Source organism: Globicephala melas, chromosome 3, assembly GCF_963455315.2.
Source record: "Globicephala melas chromosome 3, mGloMel1.2, whole genome shotgun sequence".
NCBI lineage: Eukaryota > Metazoa > Chordata > Mammalia > Artiodactyla > Delphinidae > Globicephala > Globicephala melas.
The window spans coordinates 125,494,527-125,522,525 of NC_083316.1; the positions used below are offsets into that span (position 1 = coordinate 125,494,527).

General features: G+C 50.1%; 1 protein-coding gene across 5 annotated transcripts in view; it reads left to right on the forward strand.

The window, feature by feature from the left end:
• Positions 1-296: 296 nt before the first annotated feature.
• Positions 297-27,999, forward strand: part of PPARGC1B (PPARG coactivator 1 beta) — a 114,791-nt gene continuing 87,088 nt past the window's right edge. For 2 of the 5 annotated variants that reach the window (XM_060296437.2, XM_060296435.1), the window contains exon 1: positions 299-596. In XM_060296437.2, the coding sequence (XP_060152420.1) occupies positions 519-596 (78 nt within the window). In that variant the 5' untranslated portion in view covers positions 299-518. Of the gene's footprint in view, positions 597-27,999 lie in introns of all 5 variants that reach the window. The other 3 variants (XR_009563491.1, XM_060296434.1, XR_009563492.1) reach the window with 2 other exon arrangements.

Here is a 27,999-nt window from a genome sequence, read left to right on the forward strand (position 1 = left end):
ACAAACTCAAGCCTCCAGGGCAGCCAGACCTGGGCTTTGTCTTCCTGCACTGAACTGCACTGTGGCTTCAAACGAGGTCCTCCACCTTCCCAGGCCTCAGTTTCCCCAGCTGTGCCGAAGCAGGTTGTCTCGAAGGACCCGCCCAGTGCTAACGCAACGTGATTCGCTCTGGCAGGAGCGGTGGGCTGCCCGCATTGCTGCGCAGGCATCGGACTGTCGGCTTGGGCACCGTCACCAGGCTACGGGCGCTTTCCTCCCGGGCAGGGGGCAGCGGGCGAGGATCGCGGCGCCAAACGTTGCGCAGGAAAGTGGGGGCGCGACCCCCTGCTCGAGCGGGCACCGCGCGGCCCCGCCCCCGCAGCCAGCTGCCCTGCGGCAGCCGGGGCCCGAGCTCCGCCCTCCTCCTCCCGCCGGCCTCTCTCCCTCCTCCCGCCTCCCTTCCTCGCTCGCTCGCTCGCTCCCTCCCCCCCGGCCGGCTCGGCGCTGACTCCGTCGCACGCTGCAGCCGCGGCTGGAAGATGGCGGGGAACGACTGCGGCGCGCTGCTGGACGAAGAGCTCTCTTCCTTCTTCCTCAACTATCTCGCCGACACGCAGGTACGGCCAGCAGGGGCCACGGGCCCAGAGCCAGGGCTGCTGAGCTGCGGGGGCTGCCGCCGCAGCCGCGGAGGCCGGGAGGCAGCGGTGGGCGTGTTGGGGGGATCGGGGGTTCCAGGCTGCAGAGCCCCCCTTCCGTGCACCCTGCGATGCGCTTCGTTATGGGGACTGGGAGCTGGAGGTCCTCCCGCGCGTGCCGGAGCGTTGGGGGCGCTACGGCCGCTGGGGAGGGTCTAGCCTTCGTTGCTTGGAGTCCGGCCCCCACGCCCGCAGAGCTGGGGGGTTCTGCGCTTCCTTGGGGAGGTTGAGCCGCGCCAAGGTGTGGGGGACCCTTACGCTGGCTCTGGGTGCGGGAGGCGCGCCCTCAGGCTCCCGGCACTTGCTGCCGTACTTTCACGTGGACTTGTGGCCCGGGCACAGGCGCTTGCCCCGGTCCCCGGAGTCCCCTGATTCTCCAGTCTCGAATACCCCGCGTTCTGCTGCTGCCCCCCTCCCCCGCCAAGGCTCCCCCAAAGCGCCAGCAGCGCGGAGTTTCCTGCCAGTTGCCCGCTGAAGCCACAGGGGTCTGCGGGGCACGTGGACATGCGGGCGGGGATAGAACCTTCCTGGTTTCGCTAACCGGCGGAGCCCCCGGGGGGAAAAGCACGGCAGGATGGGGGCGGAGGACTGTCTGGGGATGCCTGGGTCCCCCTGCGGCGCGCGGCCCCGGTGCGCGCTCGGCGATGCTGGGGGAAGGGAAGGCGAGGCGGCGTCCCGGGCTCTGGCGGCGCCTGGGAGCCCCACCGGAGACACGCGCGTGACAGGAGAGGGTGCCCTGGTGTGCCGGGAGTTGGAGGGGGGGCGAGGAAGCTGGTGACTTGGAGACAGGGGCGGGGGGGGGTTGCTGCTGGGATAAGCTGCACTGAAAATGCCAGCACAAGGCGTGCGCGCCCCCCACCCCTTCCCTAGTTTTCCCCACCCCATGCCTGTTGCAATCATAAAGTTTGGCCCCATAGTTAGGGCTTTTTCTACGGCCGCCCCGCTGCCGGTAGCAGGGCGGCTGGGGATGCGGCGGAGCCGAGAATGAGACCCCGGATGCGGGCGCATGCCTGTGCTCCGAGAGGGGCCGCTGGGCGCTCCCGGGCGCGGCTCGCTAGGGCTGCTTTGGTACCTGGAGTCGGAGCGCCGTTGCCGGCTTGTTTTGCATAACACTGGAAGGGAGGGGGAAGTCGGGGGGGGGGCGGGATGTGGGAGGGGAGAGAGGGAAACTTTGCTTCTTGTTATATCTGCCTGTCTTTGGGCGGCAGCAGCTGTCATGGGACCGGGTGGGCGGGGAGAGGCTTGCTAGCTGACTTCTTGCCTTGAGATGCGACTTGGAGGGGACGCAGCAGACGAGACGTTCAGCTCTGGCGGACCTTGGGTGGCGAGTCCTGGCTGGCTGCTGGAACCGAGCGGCGTGGCGGGGTGTCGCCGAGAGGAAGCCCGCCACGCGCAGGAGAAGGCCGGTCCTCGCCCGCTGCGGACGTTCATGCGTCAGGGAGCTGCGGGGCCTCGTGGTCGGTGGCGGGCCCGCTTGGGTGGGTTCCGGGCAGGGGCCGAAGAGGCTGGTGGCGTGTGATCGCGCTTCTCCAGGCCGGGGGAAGAGTGTGATGAACGGTCTGCGCGCGCGGGTGTGTGTGTTTGTGTGCACACGCCGCGCGCGCCGGGCGCGTACCTTTACCTCTGACGAAACTGCAGTGTAGCTCCCGCGGCGGTCACCGGGCGCAGTCACTCGCCCCGCTCCCATGTCTGCTCCGAAGGCCGATCCCAGCCCTGGCACCACCACGGCGCCCCCGGCCCCCCAGCCGACAGCCTGGGGCCAGGGGGACTGGATGCGGGGTGGATCGAGTTGCCGCTAGGAAAGTTCTGCCCTCGGCCCTCTTACTTGTCTGGGGCTGACTCCAAACCTTTCCCTAAGACGCGAATGAAGGAGGCCTGAAATTGCCAGAGACTTGTTCAGAGACTCATAGCAAGAACTTGTCCGTTTTGGGTTTAACTCCATCTTCTGTGTTCTTTGGCTCACCAATAATTTTTTGCCCTTTTAGCCGTCCGGAGTGCGTACCCAGCAGGGATATTTCACCTAAGGAAACTTGAAAATTGGGTAATCAGGTATCAGCAGAAGCAGTGCAGTGAAAGTTAATCCGGGACGTTTTGCTTTTTTTATTTAACCACGTGATAGGCTGAAGCTCTTCTGGTGATCTTTGCCGGCCCAACTTGGGCAATGTAATTGATAGGGGGAGCTTTGCAGCCGCCCCTAGAAGGCTCATAGAGCCAGCCGGAAGAGGACCTGGGCGGGTCATCGCGTGCCTCCTCATTTTACAGTTGGGGATAGAGGCTGTGAGGGCTGAGCGGCTGGTACAGGACCACGCAGCCAGTGGGTGACAGAGCCATCCAGGGCTCCTGACTCCAGGTCCTGTGTGTTACCTCGAAATAGCACTGGACTTGGAGTCAGAAGGCCTGAGTGGAGTCGCCTTCCCCACTCTCTGGCTGGGTGACCCTGGAGCAAGCCATTTTAACTCTCTGAGCCTCCTTTCCTCCATCTGTCAAATGGGGTTGGTGGCGCCCCAAGAGAAGGCCCTCGGTTGCTTGCGGTGAGCACTGTTTGCATGTGAGATGTCTGTTGTTCCTGCAACTTCCTCTCCTCCCCCCAGACCCTCCCCTCCTCCCCTCCCCCTTTGGAAGAGGTGGGGAGAGTGAGTAAAAGTAATTTATCGGCTCTATCCCAAAGACTTGTCTTTGGTGGCTAACCCAGGGTTAGATAGAGGGAGGGCTCCTGTTTAGGAGACTTAACTTTTACCCATTCAGGGCAAAGTTCAGAGATTCGGCAGACCAAGGATTGTGAAAGTTTTTTGGAAAGGTTTGGGGCATGTTCCCAAAGGACTTTGGGTTGGCTTCCCGTTGTTCAGGCTGTGCCCCTTGCCTGCAGTGCCCTCACCCACCATTCCTGCATGGCCCTCAGCTCTAGCAGGCCTCCCCAACCCGGCTTGCCCTGCTTTCTCTAGCCTCTGGTTTTCTTAGTCTGTGTTATACAACCAAGCACTTTGTGTGTGCGTTCCGTCCCAGTAAGATTCTGGAACTAGAGTTGTGCCTTTCATCTCTTTGTGCCCCGTGGCACCTGTCACCATGCTGAGCTCCTTTGCTCAGCTCTTGGCTAGGCACAGGAATTACAGACAAGGGAAGCACTCAGGCTGGCTGGGGAGACAGCCGGGCAGAGTACGGAAGAGAGGAATGCAGAGGGCTGCAGCTGTGGGCAATGACTTAGGCTCCAAAGGCCACACAGTAAGCCCACACTAAATCTGGGTTGTTCGAAGTCACTTGGGGCATCAAGCATAGGTGCCCAAAATGTCAGAGTTGGCAGGAACTTTATTTTCATTTATTTATTTAAAAAAATTCTTTGAATTTTATTTACTTTTTATACAGCAGGTTCTTATTACTTATCTATTTTATGCATATTAGTGTATATATATATCAATCCCAATCTCCCAATTCATCCCACCACCACCACCCCAGAGTTGGCAGGAACTTTAAATAATTAAGTCCAACCTGTTATCATTTAAAAATATTTAATTATAGAATTGTTGGGAAATACTGGCATGCATAAGGAAAAAAATGGAAAATATGTAATCTTACCCAAATCTAATCACTCTTAATTTTTATATGTTTTCCGACTTTTTCCTGTTGATTCCTATGGATTGTATCTTTTGTACAAAAATGGAGTCATTCTTTACTTACTAATTGTAACTTGGAATCTCACTGTTGTAGCTTGCTTTTTTTTTTGTCCTCCAAACAATATGCTGTCACTGTCTTTCCACATCAACAAGTATTCTACTTAATATCTTAATGGTTATATAATATTAAGGGTTGAACCATAATGCATTTAATCAATCCTTTATTGTTAGTCATTTAAGTAGTTTATAATTTTTTTTTTTTTTGCTCCTGTAAGCCATGCTGAAATGAATATCTTTGCATATGCCTTTTCTTCATTTGAATTCCTAGAAATGAAATTACTCTGTCAAAGGAACTATGCAGGCGTTTAGTAAACACATTTCTGGGTTGCCTTCTAGAAAGATTGTGCTAATTTCACACCAGCATTGTGTGGGAATGCCTGGTTCCTCATACTCCGGTAACTCTTGGTATTTTAATTGTTTTTCATTTTTACCAGTCTGTTCATCAATAAATTTTGTCACCTTATTGTTTTAATGTGCATTTCTTTGATGACTTGTGATGCTGAACCTTTTCCCCATATGATTATGGGCCATTTGTGGTTCTGTTCTGTGAAATGTTGTGTTGGTGAACTTGGCCCATTTTTTGATTGGTATTCTATCTCTTCATTGTTCTAAGACTGGATCCGAGCACCAGAACGGGCTCATGCCACATGGAGAATTGGGGAAAATGGGTTCACTAATGTTGACTTGCTAAGTCTGGAATATTGCTGCCTCCACAGCCCCTGAAGCCAGGGTTAACTTCTTTTCCAAGTCAGGGTTCTGGCCATCTATAGGGGCAGGTTGAAGTGAATCCTTCGCTGGGTGCCTTTACCTACTCTAAACCTGTGTGAGACCCTGGGGAGTAACTTTTTCACCTGAGCCCAGAAGGGGACTCGTTTGCTGGATTTGTTTACCAGAGGCCCAGGGTTCACTTTCACTGGGGCTTCCTGGCTGGTGCTAATGATCAGGATGCCTGTGAAACCCAGGAAAGGCAATGGCCCAGCAACTGGGCCCTGGGGGCTTATATTTCCCCTTCCCCCTAGGGTCCTCCTCTCCCCAGCTGGTGCAGGCCAGCCAGAAGCTTCATCATTGCCAAAAAAAGGTGAGTCACCCTTTTTTTTTTTGTCTCTGGAACAATAGAAGGAATACTGGTTTGAGTCAGAAGCAGCCTTGCAAATGGGAGCTTGGATTTGGGCTTAGAAGTGAGTCCCTGATATGAGCACTGCAGTGTTAATGGCTATCTCCTAGGACGATGGTGCATCATCAATGCAATTTATGGAGCATTCGCCATGTGCTGTGTGCTCTGCTGAGCCTTCTGTTTGCATTATTACATTTCATTCTCATAAAGATTCTACAAAGTGTAGGTGCTATTATTCCCATTTTACAGATGAGGCATTTACAGTTTCAGAAAACTCACTGACTTGCTGAAGATGCTCTACCTACATTACCTTGGAGGAAGTGGAAGAGCCAGGCTCAGTGGGCAAGGTCCCTAGACCTCTTGACTCCAAGTTCCATGAAGACAGGGGCTACTCTGTTTCTGTTCATAGTTCTGTTCTGTTCATAGCACCTTGAGCAAATGAAGGCCGACTGTAGAGAAAGAAGGCAGAACTCATAAGTCCCTCTGCTTCTCTAGGCCTCTGTTCCTCAGTCTATGAAATGGGGATATTAGGCCCTAACTCTCAGGTTTGGGAATTAAATAATCGAATGTATATAAAATGAACATCCAACTGCTGTTCACAAAACTTGGAATCTTTCTCTCTCTGAAACACTTTAGAAGGGTAAGAGCAAGGATGGAACTAACTCCCTCCCAGGCAGTCTTTTCTTTGTAGGAAAGGGAAGCATAGTTCTTGTGATATAAGGGTGGAGGGAACCCAAATACAGTCATTTAGAAGAGAATGAGCAGTGTTGTTTACTGTCGCTCCTCTTCCAACATAGTTGAATGTCTCACATACACCCTGTGGACACTCAGCTGATGAGGAATCAGTTGGATTGGACTGACCTTTCTGTTCCTCTCTCCGACTCTGGTCTAGGTCCTTGTCCACTGACAACTGGATTCCTGCATTTACTACCAAACGGATCTTTGCCACACCAGACTTTGCCCTCTCCTACTTGTCCTCAGCCTTGACGGCAGATCAGTCCTCCTAGAGTACATGTCTGATGTCACTCCCTTGCTCACACATCACCCATGGCTCCCCAGTACTTTTAACTTAAAGGCCAAAGTTTAGCTTCATGTGCAAGAACTCTCCAATTTCAAGAACCTTCAGGTTCTTGAAGTTGGAGAGTTAGGCCCCTGAGTTCATCCTGAGTTGTCTGCTTTCCCTTTGGGATCCTGGTCCGCCCCCGGCTATGTCATGAATCTTCTTCCAGGAAACGTTGGCTCACGCAGCTGTTTTCTGTCTCCTCTGTCTCCATTTCCACTATTTCCATTATTTATCCTGCAAGATTCAGCTCCCATGCCATCATTTTGGTGACGCCTTCTCACCTCCAGGTACCACTACTCCATCCCACGTGTGGCAGGGTGCACTCTGAAGCCTGTCTGGGTTTGAGTCCTGGTTCTGTGATTTATTAGCCGTGAGACCTTTGGTGGGTCACGTGACTTCTCCAAACTTACATTTCCTTATGTGTAAAGGTAATGATAAATAGTACTTCCCTGATAAAGCTGTTTTGAGGAGTCAATGAGAATCAAAGGACAAAATGGATTTAAAGCACCCCACACAATGCCTGGCATAGAAGCACCCAATAGTAGATGCATCTCTTCTAACGTAGGTCTTGTTAAGCGTTTAGGAAATCACTCCAGATTGTTAAGCTCTATGAGGGCAAGGATTTTTGTTCACTTCATTGACCATTTTTCCCACAATGAATAGACAAGTGCCTGGAACACAGTTCAGAATCCTCACTGAGTGAACAAATGAGCTAGACTATGAGCCTCTTCAGCGCTTGTGTTCCTGAGAAGAGACAGACTAATAAAACGCTTGTGGAATGACCTGAAAGCTCCTCTCCAGGCCTCCATCCCCACCATTTTAATGTATTCATAGCTTCCCTGCAATTCAAGCCCCAGGTCACACCTGACCGCTCTGGAAGGCCTGTGAAGCACACTGTACTGCCTCTTCCACTGAGGTGGAGGGTGCCACTTACTATCTACTGGTGCCTGCGTGCTTTTTTTTTTTTGGGCTGCTTGGCATGCGTGATCTTAGTTCCCTGACCAGGATCAAACTCGTGCCCCCTGCAGTGGAAACTCGGAGAGTTTTAAGCACTGAACCGCCCAGGAAGTCCTTGCCTGCATGTATGCGTTTAACCCTACAACTAGGATGACAGCTCAGGGAGGGCAAGAAAAAATAATTTTTATCCTGGTCTAGCATTGTGGTTACCCATTAAGCCGACGAGTTTTTGAGCAGAAGAATGTTCTGTATGATTAGGTGTCAGGTTCTCTGCAAAAAACTTTGTATTTTAAACATTTTACGATGGAAAATGTCGAACATACACAGCAGAAGCCAGTGGTGGGAAGGGAATAGGGAATCTCCATGCCGCCGACACTCAGATTCAGCCATTTTGGACCAGGGGCCACTCTTGTTCATCCACCCACAGAACACATGTCATCTATGGCTGTTTCAGTGTGTATCTGTGAAGAGACTTGAGTACTGTTGCATGGGTTTCTTCCAGTAATGGTGAGGTGGCTTCTGTTTCTCCCGTTTTGTAAGTGATGAACTTGAGACACAGGGGTTAAGTCATTCAGGGTCTTGGAGCTAGTGAGTGTCTAACCTGGGATTTGAACGTTGGTCCTTAAGCAGCTCCCTCTCCTCAGCTTGGGAGGGATCTTAGAGTGCATCAGACCTACCCCTGCCTTTCCCAGAAGAAGGGACACTGGGGCACAGGAGAAGAAGCCATCTTGCTGGAGGAAGCTCAGGTCTCTGACTCTCTGACGAGTTCTTTTCCAGTATCAGGACTTGAGGGGAGGGTGGGTCTTGGCTCTCAGAGAGGGACAGGGTGATAGTCCTTGGAGAGACACTGCTGCCCAGGGTGGCTGGGCTTTGTGGTGGCTGTAGGACCCTGGGGTGCAGTCCACCACCACCCTGGGCAGGCTGAATGTTCCTCCTGCTCTCGCTGTTCCTAAACCCCAGGGGCCTCACCCACTTCCCTTGCAGTTGACCTTGGTTTTCTCATTAGATGCCGAGGACCATCCTTTGAGGGAGACAGGGCTGCAGGGTTAGGAGTTGACAGAGCTGAGAGGAGGGGCCTGTCCTGGAGTTACATAGCTAGGCCATGGTGGCAGCAAGACTCCTGGGCTCCCCGCTCTGCTCTTTCCTTAGGGAAGAGCCTGAGTTGCAGCTCAGGTCTAGAGTAAGGAGACCAGAGAGACTTTTACAAGTCATTGGCAAAGTCATTGATTAATTATCCCCAAAGGCCTGTAATTACTGCTCAGTCTTTTAGGAAAGAAAACAAATGTTTTCTCTAATTATTTGTTTCAGTGGCTGAGAGGGCTTTGAATCCTAGGATGGTACTATGCTTGGGGCAAGCCCTGTGGCCTTTGGCACAAAATTTCTTTGTGCCTCAGCATTTTTATCTAGGAAATAGGACTGATAGTAGCAGATACCTTAAGGGGTTTTAGGAAAGGCTACTTTCCTAAAGATGATGCCCATAAAGTGTTTCTAAATGCCCAATAAATGGGAGCCATTGTTAATAATAAAAACAGGCAAATATAATTCAGATCTTTTTTTTTCTTTTTTTTTGCCGTTCGCGGGCCTCTCACTGTTGTGGCCTCTCCCGTTGCGGAGCACAGGCTCCGGACGTGCAGGCTCAGCGGCCGTGGCTCACGCAACTAGCCGCTCCGCGGTATTTGGGATCTTCCCGGACCGGGACACGAACCCATGTCCCCAGCATCGGCAGGTGGACTCTCAACCACTGCGCCACCAGGGCAGCCCATAATTCAGATCTTGCTACTTATCTTCCCACTGAACCCTTGGTCCTTGATCCTGTCTTAGCCCTGAGGTTTCTAGTATTATAATTTCCTTTCCCCTGTACTTCTGGGGGGACTGAAGAGGAATCCCATCCAGCCTTAGCCAGGTGTTCCAACGTGACTTTTAGGAAAGCGAATCCAGTTAGATGCTGCTTGAAGAGAGGAGAGGAAATATCAGGTAGTGATTAAGAACTCTGGGCTTTGGAGCTTAACTTCCAAGGGTTTAAATCAGCATTCTACCATTTACTAGCTGTGTGACCTTGAGCAAGTGTCTTAACCTCTCTGACCCCAGTTGCCTCATGGAAAATTGGGGATAATTATAGTATGTTCTTAGGATAACTGCAGAAGATAAATATGCCTGCCACATTGCCTGACATATAGCAAGCACCCAATAAATGGTAGCCTCTGTGAAGATGACAATGGTAATTATGTAAATACACCAAGGTAAACTTGAGCTTTCAGGGAGTTGGGAGTGCCTTAGAGACCATCTTGCTCAATGCCCTTACCTTGAAGTAAAGGAACAGACAGGGAGCAGACCAGGGAAAGCCTTCAGATCACCCAGCAGAGGCAGGACAGGACCCCTGGCTGCTATCTGCTTGGCCAGGGCTGGCTCTGCATAGCAGGGACTCAGCTGTCTGGGACCCACTCTCTGGGAACTCAGCCGGGAGAGCCCTGCTTGGCTGAGATGGATGCTCCCCGGCAGCTCTGCCGCCGTGTTTTTTCCTTGTGCTTGCCTGGCAGAACAGAGTCATTTAGCAGAGGGAGAGCGAGGAGACGTTAGAAACCAAGCCCTGAGCAGTTGCAGCAGCCGGCCCACGAGTGGCTCCCTGATGTTGCCATGGCAAACAGCCTTGGCAACGTGGCTGCTTGAGCCTTTATTTCTGGTCTCAGGCTCCTCTCAGAGAACTGTGGTACCCAGGACACTGGGGAAGGCCCTGACCTGCTTCTTGGGCACTGAGGATGGCCCAGCCTCCATGCTGCTAGTAACCCCAGGCCCCAGCAGCCCCTGCTCAAAACATCTGCAGGCCCACCCTCAATGACCTGCAGAATCAAGCTCCTTGGTATGGCATTCGGGGCCTCAGATGCCTACCCATTTATCCATCATTCCATCCATCCATCCATCCGTCCGTCCGTTCACTCATCTGGTAGTATTGATCGTGCAACACTGTACCCATTGCCACAAGAGTAGAACAATATATTATTTTTAATGTGGATCCTGATGTTAGGTGTTCCTAGGCCACCCTCCTCTTCAACCATATCCTTCAACCATGACAGTGATGAGAACAGTTAACAACTGCTAACCCTTTCAAGCAACAGCATTTAATCTCAGAGGAACCCCATGAAGTGGTCCGCCCTGTTACCCCCATCTTACAGTTGGGTAGACTGAGGCTGACTCCCCAGTTTGAGGTGCTGGCACTGTTCTGCAGTTCCTTCCCTATACCTGGTAACCACTAGGGCCCCTACCATGAGGTATCTGTTGCCCCTTTCAATCTCCAACAGCATCCTTTAAGGCCAGCTTGAGTGCTGCCTCCCCTAATCCTTCTCTGAGAAGTGCCCCCTTTTTGCTCTGTGACACAGTCTATGGCATACATTTGCATGTCCTGCGTTCACTCTGTATTCTGTCACCCTGATTCGTTTATATCTGCCACTCAGCCACTCCAAAACAAAACACACAGGGAAACTGGCTGTAAGGGAGAGCTTTGAATGTCCTGGTGAGAAGTCAGCAAAGGTTTTTGTTAGTAGTATTATTTATAACAGTAACCATAAGAAATAGGTAACATTTAATGACCACTTACTATGTGCCAAGTACTAAGCTAGGACCTTCAGGTACATTGTCAGGTAAAGGAGTCTCAGCTACCTGGTGAGGTTGGTCCTATGACAAACCAGAAAACTAAGGGTATAAGAAGTTCAGTGACTCACCCCCAATCACCCAGACAAGTAGTGGAAAGGCTGGGATTTGAGCCTAGGTCTGCCTGGCTTCAGAGCACATGGTCTTAACCACTGCAGTGTGACTAATCTGGCTGAGCATATAGAAAGGACTGGAATGGGGGTGATGGACAGCAGGAAGGAGGCATCTAAGCTTGCCCTCAACCGGGGGGCTCAACGGAAGTGAGTGGATGTGGGAGAGAAGTGACAGAGTACAGGGGGCTCAGAGTGGCATCCCTATAACTGAGATGGTGGTAGGGGGTGGCAGAAGAGAATTTGCTTTGGGGAAAGATTTGTATGGGGAGTAGATACCTATTTATTCTGGGCCCACCATGTGCCAGGTTCACCCCCATCCCTGGCCTTCCCTGGCCTTCCCTGGAGCTTGTTAAATGCAAAACTCTGGTCCCAGCCTGTGATAACCTTTGTGTATGTGTTTATTCTCTACCGTTCTCTCTTCTGTAACCAGTCAGGACCAGAGCTCCCTAAGGAGAGGGGTCTTGTCAGGCTGGTTCAGCATCAAATCCCCCAGTGCCTGAACAGTGGCTGGCACACTGTAGGCCCCCAATACATATTTGTTGAATGACTAAATGAATGAACAAATGCTGCTTGATCTTTCAGGAAAGTCACCAGTCATTTGCCTGGCCCCAGAAGCTCCTTCTCTGTGCTTGGAGCTAGAATGTGTGGGTGAGGGGTGTGTGTGGTGATTGTACTGGTCCCCACAAGGGCCCCACTGCCGTCATCTCCAAGATAAGCCTTGCATACAGAGGAATCAAAGGCAAACATTTTTTTGGAGCTTCCAGAAACCCCTATCAGAACACACCTCCAGTGGGCAGGTCTTTGTGGAATGTTAAACCACAGGTTAGGAATCCAGTCTGTTACAGGGCGTTGCTCTGGCCCAACTCAAAGCTTTAGGAGTCTCTCGCGTATCTACAGGGAGGGATTTGGTCAAATGTCCCTACGCCTTCCAGGGAGATTGAAACCAACACCTTACACTGGGCCTCATGTCCATTGCCCAGCCGCTTTTTCCAGAGGGACTGGGCAAGCTAGCCTCCACTATGGAGGAAGCAAGTGGGGAGGGAATCCAGGGAGGTAAAGTGGGGGAGGGATCACTCAGGGACCAAGGACTGTACCCTGCAGCCCCAAAGGATTAACTCTAAGCCATATGCATCATTCCTTGCTCAGGATCCCCTCAAGACTCAGTCTGTTTCACAGAAGATCACTCCTTACCCTTCCTGCCTAGGGCCAATTTACTCTTCCTTTACACACAATTCTTACAAGCTTGGCAGTCTTGTCCATGCCTCAGGACATTAGAAACAGCAAACCCGTTTTGTTAGCATGTGTCCGTGCAAGCATTTGGTTCCACCAGAGACAGAAACACGTGGACTCAGCGCTGAAAACCACTTGGGACCTTTTAGTGAAGGGGCGAGGAGGCCCCTTGTTCTTTTTTTTTTTAAATTACCACTATTTATGGGTAATTTAATGATTTTTAAAATATAAATTTATTTTTATTTTTGGCTGCGTTGGGTCTTCGTCGCGCGCGGGCTCTCTCTAGTTGTGGCGAGCTGGGGCTACTCTTCGTTGCGGTGCGCGGGCTTCTCATTGTGGTGGCTTCTCTTGTTGCGGAGCACAGGCTCTAGGTGTGTGAGCTTCAGTAGTTGTGGCACACGGGCTCTAGTTGTGGCTCGCGGGCTCAGTAGTTCTGGCGCACGGGCTTAGTTGCTCCACAGCATGTAGGATCTTCCCGCACCAGGGCTCGAACCCATGTCCCCTGCATTGGCAGGTGAATTCTTAACCACTGCGCCACCAGGGAAGCCCAGGCCCCTTGTTCTGAATACATTACTGTACAAAAGTACAAAGCTCTAATGCATGGTAGAGACAGCGTGTCACCTCTGAGGAAAGGTATATTCTGATCGGTGTTCTCTGTTCAAGGGAGTAAGAAAGTGAAATGTATTTTGGTGTTACCGTGTAAAATAGGAAGTCTGTCAAAAGCAGGAAAGTTTCAAAGTTCTCTATTGATATAAACTTATAAACTTATAAACTTATAAACTGCTTATTGTGAGCACACATTATTTCTCGATAATGCTAGATGAAGAAGGAGTTAGTCTAGCCATAAAAGTTTCTTTGAAAGTTGGTGCAGTCTCCTCTGGTGAGATGTTGTCTTTTGGGTTTCCAAGGCTGCATGGAGTAGTAGAAAGAGCCTGTGACAAACGCTGCGTGGCTTCAAGAAACTGTGTAAACTCGTGATGAATGAGAGCAGACTGTCTGGTTTAGATCTTAGCTTTATGACTATTAGCTGTGTGACCCAAGGAGTTAGCCGTTCTGTGCTCTAGTTAGCCAGCTCCCAGATGGGAATAATAATAGCTTCTACCTGCCAGAGTTGGTAGAACTAATCAGTAGTTCTCAGCCATGAGTGCATATCAGAATCATCAGTGTAGTTTTAAAAAAATAATAATTATACGTCTGAAGCCATCCCAGACTTACTGAATGAGGATCTTTGAGAGCAAGCCCTTAAGCATCTATGTTTTTAGAAAGCTCCCTGTCATAGCACCCCTGCCTTGGGCCTGAACAATCAGATACTATTTGTAGAGTGTCTGGAATTAACTCTGTTGTCGCCTCCCTTCTCTGTCCTTCCTGCCTTAGTCCAGAGCACAGGATACAAATGATGGAGAAGCAGATAGAAGGCCCCTATATGATGCCTGTGTAAAGCAGGGTGGCTTCCTTATCTGGCATTTCTATTTGATCTTCACATCAATCTCGTGTCATAGGCAAGAGGAGAGCAGATTTCCCATTTTACAGAGCGGGAAGTGGAGCCCCAGAGGGTGATTTGACAGGATCCTGCAGTGAATCAGTTTTCAGATATTTGTCTTCATCCCTCTGTCTGTCCTCAAGCCTCAGCCACACACACACACACACACACACACACACACACACACACACACACACACACACACACACACTTCTAGGGCAACTCAGGAGGTGGGGATCGTGATGACTTTAAGAGGGGGGTGGGTTGGAAGAGGAAGAAAGGAGGGAGCCCAAGGGAATGCAGGTTATCTACAGACCCTTAAAGATCAACAGGTGCAGGTTGTCATGCCAGGCCATATTGGTGGTTTAGAGGTAGAACCCACTTCTTCTGATGCTCAGTGAGTTGTCCTCCCAGCTATATTTGCTGCTTCTATGGAGAGGACAGGGTTTGGCTCCAGTGATAATAGGAGTATTCTTCCAGCTAGTGTAGTGAGGCCTTTGCACATGCTGTTCCCTCTGCCGGGAATGCTCTTCCCAGGCATAACCATGGCTTGCTGCCCCCTCACCTCCTTCAGATCTGCTGAGACATTCCTCCTCAGAGAAGCCTTCCCCGATTCCCCTGCTCTGTCCACTTTCTATCACAGTACCATGTTCTTGTCTCTTTAAGGCATTTAAGTATCCCAGATACTTTTTTCTTTTTTTTTTTTACATCTTTATTGGAATATAATTGCTTTACAATGGTGTGTTAGTTTCTGCTTCATAACAAAGTGAATCAGTTATACATATGTTCCCATATCTCTTCCCTCTTGCGTCTCCCTCCATCCCACCCTCCCTATCCCACCCCTCCAGGCGGTCACAAAGCACCGCCAGATACTTTCTTATTTATTAATTTGTACCTCATTGATTGCCTATTGCCCCTATGGGAAAGGAAGCTCCACCAGGACCGGACATTGCCTGTCTGGTTCCCACTCTACCCCCAGAAGCTAGCCTAGAGCCTGATGCATAGTTGGCATTCACTGAATATTTCTTGAATGAATGAATTCAATTTTTGTTGAGCCCTTAATCTGTACTGGCCACTGTGCTGAGTTCACTTAACTCTCTCAACAACCCCAGGAGATAGAGCCCCAATCTTCAGATGAGGGACGTGAGGCTCAGAGGGTGAGTGTGGGCTGGGGGATTAGCTCCTCTGCTGACCAAGGCAGGCACAGGCCCCCAGAGGCCCCCCGGCAGTGCCCTGCCCCCAAGGAGTCATGCCTCAGTGCCCCAGTGACCTCACACTACTTGCTTCCTAGGGTTGGGCAGCAGCTCCTCCCTATCTTGTGGGTGTCACCACGGGCACCTGCCCAGCAGCACCCAGGCCTCCAGCACTTACTCTTTGTCCTGGTGGCCAAGGGAGTGGCTGCCTGGCTTGCACTTTGTGAACCAGCCTCCAGCAGGAATGTGGCAATCTCCCACCTCTGGGGGTGGTCTCAGGCGAGACACTGCAGCAGGCGAGCCTAGAGGACAATGATGGTATCTTACCGGAAGCTTCTCTCCCTAGAGACAAAGTAGGCCCAGATTAGTAGATCAAGTCCTGGGGAGAGCAGAGGGGGCTAGAGGATGAGGTCAAAGGCATAAGAGGGAAGGAGGGAGATGTAGAATCCACTCCAGAATGAGAAGAAATACTTTGTTCAGGTGACCACACAGTTAATTTTCAAGGATTCAGTTGTGGAACAAGCAGAGGTGGAACAGAATCAGCTGGTTCCAGTGAGGGACTCAGCCTGGGGTCTGGATTTTGAGGGTCAGTGGAAGGCAGCTAGAATAGTGGTTATGACTAGAGCTGTGAATTGGGGTCTGAGTCCAGAATCTGTCATTTAGCAGCTGAGTGGCTTAGGGCATGTTACTTAATGTGCCCGGGCCTCAGTTTCCTCACCTGTGAAATGGGATAATAGTAAGTATATCAATGAGTGGTTGAAATGATATAATGTCCGAAGAACTTAGTGCCGTGCCTGGGGGTGGTTATTCTCCTTAACAGTGACCATCAGTGACTGGTTGGTTTGATGACAGATGGGTGACAAAAACTGGTGGACCTCATGAGGTACAGAATCATGGATTATCAGTTGATACCGCTTCCTTTCCCTATCCATGCAGCAATCACTCCCTCTGTGCAGGAAGCTAGGATTGCAGATTTGAGCAAGCCCTGCTTCCCATCTTGGGAAAATCAGATCCGCAGGTGGCCGTGAGGGTGACCGGGGCAGAGGGAGTGTATCCAGGCAGCTCGTGTAGCAGAAAGAGTAGTATTGAGGGATGAACTGGCTGACTCGGTGGGGAAGGGCATCTTAGGGAGAGGCCAGCCTGTCATAAGGCCCAGCACGTCCTGTGGCTGGTGAATGAACAGTGAGTGACAGAGGTGCAGGGGGGGCAAACATGAGCTCCTTCCCCATCAGTGGAGGGTTTGAGCTGGCTGGATGACTCCTGTGAGGGGGAAGAACATACAGGATGAACTAAGTGTCTAGAAGAATCACAAGTAGGAGCACCAAGATTTCCAGCCCTAGAAACTAGCAGGAGGCTGCTCTGAAGGAGTGGGGAGGTCTTGGGTGGGGAGGTGACTAGGTTTTCCCCGAGCCTCATAGGCAGGATGGAATGAGTGGTCTGTGCAGCCCCAGGTGTGGAGTGGAGGCACAAGGCTGGGGCACAGCTTCTCACCTGCAGCCCTGACCGAGGTCCTTTCGCCCAATGCAGCAGCAGTCTCCGTCATGGTGAGGCGGGACCTCGCACAACCACTGGGTACTTGATGGACAAGGAGAAGGCGAGTAGCTTTACAGAGGAAGCCTTCAGTGAATTTAATGATGATAGTGATAATTATTGCCATAATAATAATTATTATTACTTGTCTCATCTCAACTATTATCCCTTTTAGCATATCACTGTGCAATTCTCATAGCATTTCACATCCAGATTTCACAACCTCGATTTTGACGATTTTCATTTCCGTTTTACACACAAAGAATCTGAGGCCCAGAGATATGGAAATGTCTTACCCAATAAAGTCCTTGTTGCAGGTACTTGAGAGGAATGTGGGATTTGTGGCCCCCAAGTCTGCAAGGTCCAGAAGGGATGGTGTTTGAAAGGGCCCTTGTCTAGGGCCCTTTGATGTCTGTGCCTCGTCTAGACTGAGTTCCCAAGATTATCTCGAATTCTCCTTGGAGCAATGATCCCCAGTCTTTATGGAGTTGCAGCAGCCTTCCACTGTGTGATTTTGCAATAGCTGCAACTCCCCCCCCAAAAGTGTAATTTCCATCGATTCCTCTAAGTTTGAGGTAGGGAAGAGAAAATCTTGTTTAGAGAATTTTGTAGCTGCCCTGGAGATTAGAGTGCCACGGTGAGAGTGTTGTACCTGGTGGTCTGGAAGAAGGCCTCGGTTCAGGTCCTGCCTGTCCCTCTTTGCTGTGTAACCCTGGACAAGTCTGGCCCCCTCTCTGGGCTTGGGTTTCGCCATCTCTGCCGTGCTGTGATTTATCCTTTTTCTGTCGCAGGGGCTGTCTTGTTTTGTAAATTCTGTTTGAGGCAGAACTGCCAGGTACTGGATAGAGGGGGAGAAGGTTGCTTACTGGAGACGCCTGGAGCTGGGAGATGGTCACATCTCAGATGGGCAACGTGATTTCCCTCCATCCAGCGGGCAAAGCCAGTGGCAGGTCCTTAACTCCCTTGGTTGTGTCCCCTTTGCTGGTGACAGGTGCTGACTTTTCTTTGAACTGCAAGTTGGAAGAAATTTGTCATGGGATCATGTGCCTTAAACGTGTGGGTTTGGAAAGAGGAGAAGGTGGAGGAGGAACTCCAGGCAAGAGAATCCCCAATTTCCAACCTCCCCAGTGAATCACGGAACATTTGGATAAGTCACTCATGGGGGTGGAAAGATTGGGTGAAAATCAGGAACTTTGGACCAGATTTTTTTTAAAGGAGCGAATTATTCAAAATCCTCCACTGATAGATTATATCTAAAATTGATTTCTTCCCTTTTTTCCACAGTACTGTTTTATCTATCTTGAATCATTCTTTTATCTGTAAAACTGTCTTTTAGCTTTCCTCTCTGTTTTCGTTAAAAAATATTTTAAGAAGGGAGGGAAGGTGTCAGTGAATTCTGAGATACCCCGGGGGTCTGCGCACTTGGCTGGGGGTGCTCTGTGAGGCTCAGGATGGCCATTCTTGGGCCCTGGTCTCTGGTGCCTTTCACGCTTAGATCCTGCTGGCTCAACCACGACGAGGTCTGCAATTATTTAAAGAAAGCTCACAGCAAGTGGAAAAAAAGCGACCACACTTACCGTACCATGCGGCCAACAGGCAATTCAACACCAGAGCTACCCAACTCCCTCCAGCCCTCACCAGCTGCCGGATTCTTTTGCATTTTGCAGCCGGGTGGATTAGGTGACGGAGGGACTGACAGGCAGGTCCATGTGCGCTTGGTGGGTGCGCGCAGGCAGCCTGGCCCTGCTTCAGCCTGGGAGATGACATCTGCCTGCATCCAGGGGAGGCTCTGCTCTGAGCCTTACAGAACAAGTTAATTGAAAAGCGGTTTTGTTGGGTAATAGAGGAAGCTAAAAATGATGGAATTTAAAACAGAAATTTTATATCTCTGTAACTCAGACATTTGTCTAATTGCTCCATAATTCACCGTTAATCCCAAGGTGTTTTGGAGAAATACTTATTGCCTTAAAATTTTTTTCTTCACTTTATATTTTCATTGGTTTTTCAACAAATGTATCTGTTTTTAAATTAATATTTAAAACATTTTTAATAAAAATTTTAAAATATTAAAACATTTCCAACGTTAGGAGCGAACTTGTCAGAGAAAGTGAGGTTACCTCCATCCTGTAATCTCTTACCCTCAAGAAACAACCACTTTTAGCAATTTGGTGTATTTAAATGCCTTTCAACTGACTATATCATTCTCTGTTTTACTTTTATATACATTGTATTTTCTTGTTATTAATATAAAAGTATCAGGTGTTAACTTATTGAAATTTAAGGGACTATAAATAGGCAAAAGGAAAAAAAAAAATCCCACACCCAGAAACAACCAGTCAAAAGCAGTGCTTTTTTTGGCCTGTTCCACCTCCAGCCAAACTTCCCTCTTTGGGCGCACTTCTACTTTCTGGTCCTTTATGGACTGATTTCTGCCCGTGACCTTGCGAAACAGAGAACTTCAACTGAAGTCCTGGTTTAAATGCTGCCCACCATGTGACCTCTCTCCTTCTTCATAAAATGGGATCAATCCCTGCATTGCCGTGACAAAGCACGTGTCATGGATTCCAAAGCTAATTGCAAGTTTTAGAGTCACAAACAGAGGTAAGGCAGTGTTATTACTTGACCAGCTTGGGCCCACTTCAGTGACCACTACTGTTTTAACTCAGACCCTATCAAGTTTGGACAATATCTGATCATCTCCAAGTATTTCACATGACTGATCGCCATTATGCCCCAGAATTTAATCACCCCAGAGGTTTGGCTTTTATTCCACACACTGTGCATCACATCTTTTTAGATATACGTTTGTTAATATGTGCAGAGCAAGATAAACACCCGTGCTGGTAGAGAACGTATTTAAACCCAGACTTCCTGATTTAGAATCTTTTACTCAGTCAGCCCATTTAAAGTGTTAACTGATCCACCTTGTGATTGAGGCTGCTATCGGAGCCGGCCCAAGGGGAAGAGATTTGGTGGGGGTCATGTGGAACAGGCCCTGGGAAGATCCAGCTACCTAGCAAGTTAATTTTCATGCTGGTTTCAACATACAGCATTGTTCAATGGGAAAGAGACAATAGACTTGCTTTTGTATTTATTTTGAAAATGTAATACGTGATCCTCCTTGAAAAATTGTAAAAGTTACACATGGAAGTCTTGTGCTCCTATCCCCACAGCAGCCCGGCTACCAATTTCTAAAATGTTCTTCCAGAGAAAAATTGTGCAACCACCATATATATGGTCTAACTTTTGCCTCAATTTTTTGCTCAAATGGTAGCCAGCTAAGATTATTGCCCTGCAACTTGCTTTTTTCCCACTTAATATTATATCTTAAAGATGATTTCATATCAGTATATAAAGAAAGATCTGCTTCATGTTTTGGCTTGACTGTAGTTTTCTTCACCAGTTTTCTATTGGACATTTAGGCTCTTCCTAATTTAGTGCTGCTACTAGTCTGTAGTGAATATTTTTGTATGAGCGTCATTTTGCACATGTGTGAATGGATTTGTAGGATAAATACTGCCAAGTGGAATTGCCCAGTTAAAGGGTGTACGCATTTGAAATTTCGATGAATGTTACCACATTCCCCTTCATGAAATTACATCAGTTTTGCCTTCCCACAGAAGTGAATAGGAAATGCTTGTCCACCAACACCATGGTATGAAACTTTTTTGACCTTTGTTAATCTGGTGTCTCTTTGAAGTTTTAATTTGCAGTCTTTCTCTCATGGTTAAGAGTCACTTGTGTTTCCTTTCCAATGAACTGCCTGTTGTGTTGCTGATACTTCTTCTATATGGGTGTGCTTGTTTTCCCTCCACTTTCCCTTACAGTACCCTGGGACCTTCTTGGGCTCCACCCTCCTCTCTGGCACCCCAGCTGAAGGAGAAAGCCCAGTGTACTAGAGTGAGGATTCACATCCTGGTTCTGACACCTACCTGCTGTGTGACTTGACTAAGTGGCTTAAGTCACTCTTTCCCACTCTATAAGGTGAGGACGTTAGTTCAGCAGCAGGGTTGTTGGATAGATGAGATAATCAATGTAAAAAGTGTTTTTTAAACTGTAGAAAGCTGTACAAACATAATAGCACATTAATATTTACTTAGTTTCAGATGCGTGAAAAGATTTTAGATTCTTAAAACTTGAGAGCCGTGTCATCTGGTTAAATAGGGGTTAAATAGGTGGGGAAAGTGAGGCCCAGAGAGAGCAGACCTGCCAGAGTCCTGCACCAGAGGCTGGTCTGATGGGGAACGGGGTCCTGAGTTGTCTTGCTACAGTAGGAGCCACAGGTTATGAGCCGTTTCTTCGAGAGCATCCTGATTTTTACAGTAAATTATTCTAATTCCCACGGCAGCCTCTCCCTTTCAGGGGAATGCTCTGTGGCTGAACCCCAAGAGCCTGTGGTTCAGAGCTGAGAGGTGTCTAGGTTGGAATCCCAGTTCTGCCAGGCGTTAGCTGAGAAGACACCACACTAGGTGACTTCACCCTTTGGGGCCATGATTGCCTTCTCTGTGTAGCGTAGAGGGCTGTTGAAAGGATTACTGAGACCACAGTGGTAGAGCCCTGCCTGTCCGGCTTGGTAGATGGTGTCATCATTACTGTTTGGCTTTGCAGGTGTGGCGGCCCGGTAGTCAGGGAGCTGGGGTCTGGCGTCTGACATCTTTTTGGGTTCAACGCTTTGCTCTGCCCTCGCTTGCTGGTTAGCCATCTTACTTTACGTCTCTGAGGAAGTAATAGGGGTCCTGGCTACGTAGGGTGGATTTGAAGAATCAATGGACTTTGTATATAAAATGCTTACTGTGTAGGAGGCACCGAATAATAAGTTATTTAAAAAATACTTACTGGGGCTTCCCTGGTGGCGCAGTGGTTGAGAGTCCGCCTGCCGATGCAGGGGACACGGATTTGTGCCCTGGTCTGGGAAGATTCCCACATGCCGCGGAGCGGCTGGACCCGTGAGCCGTGGCCGCTGAGCCTGCGCGTCCAGAGCCTGTGCTCCGCAACGGGAGAGGCCACAACAGTGAGAGGCCCGCGTACCGCAAAAAAACCCCCCCCCAAAACAAAAAAAACCCAACTTACTGACGTGCTTATTATGTGCCGGCACTGGTGCAGGCTTTGGGATTCAGCAGAAAGAAGCAGGGTCCCTGGCCTTGGGAAGCTTACCTCCTAGTTTATTGTTGTCTTGGTCACAGTAAGGGCTGCGTAGTCTGGCCATAGTCGGGTCCTGACGTGGATTCTGCTTGGCCTAGAACCCCTAAGACCCGCATTCTGAGGGGATTCGGGGATTTTGCCCACTCCTATAGACTCTGTAGGTCACTTCCTGTGAGACGTCCTTTTTCTATAACCTCAGAGAATTTGAGTCAGCCTTCCTTCCCCCTCCCCCCACGAGGGGGTTGGCTTATCTGGTGACCTGTGAGTGGAGGGGATCAGAGCTTCCTTGACTGAAGCCGCAGCCCTAAGGCCCAGTGCCTTGTCTGACGTCCCACTGACGTGGGATCTGGCTTCCTGACCCCTGGGCCTGGGTCTCCTTGGCTCATTCATTGTTCTGTCGGCCGCAGGGAGTTTCCTTCTCACTCCACCTATATTTAATGTCCATTTCCTGTGCCTGGATGAGGGGATGCAGCCGTGAGCTTAGACCCAATCCTGACCGTGGGGAACTGACCTAGGGAAGCAGAAAATAAACATGATTTCAGCCCGGGATAAACCCTCAGAAGAGAATAAATCAGACACCCACTTGTGATGGGGTCTTGTGATGGGGGTCGTGAGCTGCATCAGAGAGGGTGGTCCGGAAGGTACCCCCTCTGAGATGATATTCCTACGGAGGCCTGAGAAATCAAAAAAGGAAGCAACCTTTTGGGGAGGAGTTGTTTTAGGTAGTGGGGAACAGCAAGGGCAAAGGCCTCCAGCAGCTGGGTTTGTCACTCTTCACAAGATACACCCACCACTTGTGCAGCCAGGATCCCAGGGGAGGCTGCGTAGAGAACTGGTGTTTGAGCAACTTTTCAGAGCAGGTGATGTGATAGTTATAAATCAGAGCAGGCCCCGCCTGAGGGCATCCGCTGGAGAGAGCTGAGCATATAGATATATTTTAGACCATCACTTAAGCTACGGTATTTCTTTGAAATGAGTAAAATGCACCGAGCCTTTGTAAGTTACAGAATCGAGGCCTTCTCTAATTCAGAGTAGCTCTGGCAGGCTGTCCCTAACAGATGAGGGCTTCCTCACTGGCTCTCCATCAAATGGTGTCAGTGTCCTCAGGCACCCTCGACGCAAAGTCAATTTCCACACTTGGATCTGTGATTTAACGCCCGGCTGCTTGGAGAGCTGCAGAGTGGAGGTCAGTGAGGCTAATTGGGTTGCTTAATAAGTGGGGGCTTCTTAGAATTGGAATAGCTGGGCCCAGGGCAGGGTCACAGTGCAGAGAAACCAGCAGGGCTAGTCTAGGGGGCTAGGGCAGGAGGAGGAAGGGAGGCCCAGCCAGAGGGATCTGCAGGTCACAGAGCTGGAGTGACACAGATTAATGTGGAGGCCTTGGACTCCCATGGACCCCGCTGCCCTAGGAGGGAGTCTTGTTGCCCCAGGAGTTTGCGTTCTAGAAAAAGACCAGGTGGGCAGCTTGGGGCATTTTTTTGGTCTTGATTCATCTCTCCTAGCAACAGCCTGGGGGGTGGAAAACTTTTCTCCTTCCACCCGCTTTATACCATAAACCTTGCCCCCCGCCTCCTGCACACAGTAATGTCTGTGGCCAGGGCCAGCTGGTCTTGGGGACGGGTCTACCGTGTGATGGCCCTGTGAGGCTACAGCTCACGTTGGTAAGGTTATACACTCAGGCAGGTCATGTCCCACTGTGGAGTGGATTCTGGCTGGCTAACCCTGCACTTGGGACAAATCCAGCCTCTACCTTGTTCTAGGTCAGAATTCACTTATTCATCCACTCACTCATTCACCTCATCCATCATACATCCTTTCACTTACCCATTTATTCAACAAATGCTTACTGAGCCATAGTGTATGCCAGGCTCTTTGTTGGGTGCTAGGGGCACAGGTGCAACTGTGGACAGACTGTCCACACTGTCTTCAAGCATAGAGTCCTCTGGCAAGAGGACGAAGTAGACCCGTGCATTGCGTGTATCATGGTTAGGATTGTATTTGTCATTGAAGCTGTCAATTACTGTTGTGAGATGGACCTCAGAAGACAAGTACCTGGAGCTGGCTCGGGGATCTGAATCCAGGTGGGATCTCCCGTGTGATCATGTGCTGGGCCAGGTGCCACCTTGTGGGAGCAGGGGTCCTGTCTGGGAGCTCATTGTCTCTGGGATTCAAAGACGTCTACAGGCCAGTTCTGTCCATGTGCTTGAGCCTTCCTTCAAGGCTCCAAGGTATGCTGTGTCTCTTCCGTGGGGTCATCTCTTGCTTTTTATTTTAATTCAACAAATATTTAAATAATTATAAATATTTAGAATTCTTTTTCACATTTTACTTCCAGTTTAAAGCAGCTATAATTAATTAAAGATTTGAACATTAAGTTTGTACATCCACAATTCCTGTGGTTCACATAAGAGTAATTTCTGCTTTGTTTTGAAGTATAAAACAAAAATGTATTAAAATTTTAATTACAAAAGAATTAAATCTTTGTTGAAGAAAATTAAAGAAATAGGTACATCTTCCAAAAAGAAATAAAAACCACCCATAATTTCACTGTCTAGAAGTGACCACCATGAATGCTTCTCTTTTTTTCTTCCCATAAACATATTTCCATGAAAAAAAGATCAGATCATATTGTCTTTGTGACTTTTTCACTTAGCATTATATTGGATGATATATCTTTATTAAGGTCTCATTAATCTCTATTAAGGTTTATAGAAGGTCTTTTCCCTGGCCTTAACTTTTTTAACTCACTGTTTTGATGCCAGCAGGGTAATGCTCCTCATGGATGGAGCTAGAGATTCTATTTTGCGATTTGTTGAGGAGAGCCAGTTATGCTTTACTCATGACCTCAGGCAGGTAATTGACTCCCGTTCGCCTCTTGTACCTGCCTCTTGGAGTGGATGTGCAGGGTGAACGAGCAGATGGGCTTAGTGCTTGAAGAATGCCATACCCATAGCTGCCACCACGGAGCAGGAGGTAAGGGAGGGGATACCACCATTCCTGATTCAGTGGCCAGGAGCTGGAGACTCTGAGACTTGCCTTAAGTGGCTGCTGACCAGAGTTGAACTTCAGCAGCATGTAAAGGAAAAAGTTGGGCTGCTGGGCTGCTCCCTGGGCTGGTTCAGAGAGGGGGCTGTCACCCCTTGCTTTGTCCTCACAAACCAGAGGAAGTGCATTTGGTTAAGAATGACCCACATCCGTCACCAGGCATGCTTCCAGCGGCAGCAGCGAGGGCCAGCTGCAGGGCTGCTCCTTGGGCGTTGGTGAAGGGTTTGGCTTCCAGGGACTCCCCGAGCTGGGGGTCTTACACCTGCCCTGGATATTGAAGCTCAGAGAGACTGAGCTGGTGGCCCACGTTAGGCAGTGTGTTAGTGGCAGAGCTGGGATTTGGACCCAGAGATTTCCTACCACATTTTCCAGGTTAGATTCTTTCACCCAGTGCAATGGAACAACTGTTATGTGCAAGGAGCTGTGGGGGACAGACAAAGAAGGGGTGCGGGTCTTGCACATATAATGCAAGAGATTCGGCAAGAGCCAAGGACGCAGCAGGGACATCCACTGATTCATTCGTTCAGCACACACCCATGCTCAGCGCTGTGCACACAGCCGTCAGCAAGCAGACCACATCGACCAGCAAACTGTCGGAAGGTCGAGGCTGATGAGCCAGCCCAGTGTGCTGATGCCAGAGGGCCCTGGGCGGAATTGCTGGGGGTGGGACTCGAGGTTGGGCTCCCCCTGCTGCAGTGCCCCTGAAGCCAGGGGCAGGGCCTTGGCATTGAATGATAACTAAAGGCAGGGCTTTTGACTCATATGTACTGGAGTGCCGGGTCTGAGGATTCTGCCATTTAACAAGCTGTGTAACTTCGGGCAAGTTGCTTGGCTTTTCTGAGCCTACTACCCCGTTTAAAAAGGGCGCAAGAATAAAACAGACATAATGTGTCTCTAGCAGTCACGTGGTTATCATCACCAGCTTCTCCATTGCCATCGTCCCTCATGGCTGTGGTAGCAGGTGTGTAGAAGCCTGGGACACACTTGGGATTGGCATTGTTTGTACATTGTGGAGAGAAATGTAAGTGGAGCCCAAACGCCATGCAAATATGACAGACACTGCCCTACTAACATTCTCATGCACCTGCCACACAAATAAGAAAGCCACTGAGGCCCGCTGTGTCTGGCTGCCCCTGGTAGAGGCGAAGGAGCAGAGTCATTTCTGGAATTTGCCCTCAGGTGTAGCAGAATCCCATGTGACCTGATCCCCCGGTGCACACCCTGTCCCGTTGAGCGTTCTGGGAGAGCCTGCCCAGCCCTGAAGTAAAGATAAAAGAAAAGGCTCTTGCCCTGAACTGGGGGGCAGGTATTTCCTGCTGCTCTAGTTATTAAAACAGCATGAGGCGTCTGGGGGTTTTGTTCGGTGACTGATGCTGGCTCGGCGTCAGGCCCCTTCTCACACTCCACTGCGCTGTTTTGGTTTTGTGGGCCCTGGAGGGGCTGCTTCTGTGGCTTATTAACTTGACAGGCGGTGGGTCCCCACTGTCCTCGGTCTCCTCGTCCAGAGGGAGGGAGCACGTGTTCTCCCGTGGACCCGCGGATGCCAGCAGTACCACCTCATCACGGGACTGTGAGGGTAAAACAAGATAACGCGTGTTTAAAGAGCTCAGCTGAGTGCCTGTCACCCTGAGCGCTCTTGTTTGCTCGCCCAGCCAGGATTTCTGTCTCGGCCTTGCTGTTCCCTCTTAGCTCTGTCTACTCCCCATCGTGTTCTCTGGCCAGACCCTCGTCCCTCCTGGGTTCCTTCGAGGACTTGTGAGGTGATGGGTATAAAGCGCAAGGGCAGTGACAAGCAGAGGAGCAGTTGGGGTGACTTAGGTCAGGAAGTCCCCACAGTGGCCTTCACATGCCTTTCTGCTGATCCCGGCCTGACTCACCCACTCAGGCCCCTCTCTAGACGGCTCTCTCGCTTTCCCAGGCCCCAGCCTTCTCTTTTGTCTGAGGAAGAATTCCAAGAGTCTCAAGAATAGAAGAGATTTTAGAGGCCATCCCCTCCCGGACAGGGCTTGGATTTCCCAGCTGCTGCTTGTGGATGCAGGACAGGGCCCTCGCTGTCACCGGGGGCCCCCAGTTTTGTTGGGGGGACAGTGTTGGGGACATGTGGGTGTTGAGCTGAATCTCTGACTTCCATCCTCTGGCTCTCCCTGTGGGCTCTCCCTCAAGCCCCCTCCAGTCCCTTTAGAGAGGTGAACTGGCCCCTGCTCCCTCCCTCTCCCCTTCCGTGGCCTTGCAGCCTCTCTCCCTCTAGCCTTTGGCCCTGGTCCTGCAGTTCTCAGCCTGGATTCCTGGGGGAGCCACAGTGGAGTGAGGGCTTTGCCTTGGCCCCAGGTCCTGGGGTGACTCTTGAACTTTTCTCTTTTTTTTCCTATAAAAGTTGTAACTTTCTTTGGTTCTGAAGTTGAATAAAAGGCATCAAACACTTGGTGTGTTTCTCTTCCTTTTTTCTTGTTGTCAGGGGCTGTTGATCACGAAGCATGGAAAAGAGAGTGTGTTTTAGGTCTTTACTGAGGTCCGTTGCACAGTGGGCCATGGGTGTGACAGGGGGGAGTGTGTACGCCCGGAGGATTCAGAGTGTGAGAGTGAGAGCCCGAAGGCCTTCAGAGACCATGTCCTCCTGGGGCTCTGACCAAAACAGGGTCAGAGCCCTCATCTGGGACTTTGAAGATAGTGTGGACTTGTATTACTTAAGAATGTCAAAACAGAAATGTGTGCGCATGATTTCATAGACTCTGAAAGCCAGGTGCAGGCCCCAGATAAAAACTTCTATTTGGGTCTTTCCTCTTTCATGTACAGACAGAGAAACTGAGATCCAGAGAAGCGCCCCTTCACCTCGCAATTCCTGGTAGGTAGGCAGGGAGCCTGGGGCGGGAAGAAGCGCTCGGAGCCAGGAGTGGAAGTGATGGGCGCTCAGCCGGAGGCAGGGCTGGCGGGGTGTGTGGGGTTGGGGAGATGAGCGAGGAGGACCCAGAGGGATGGAGGCTCAGGGTGTGATGTCCTCCAGCCCCACCGAGGAGGCTGGATCAAACATGGGGACTGGAGAGGGGTGGTGGGAATTGGTCAAAGATATGGAACCTGTGAAGTCATGGTGCTCTCAAGACGGGCTCCATCCAGAGGAGCCATCTCTGCCAACATACTGATTTTAGCC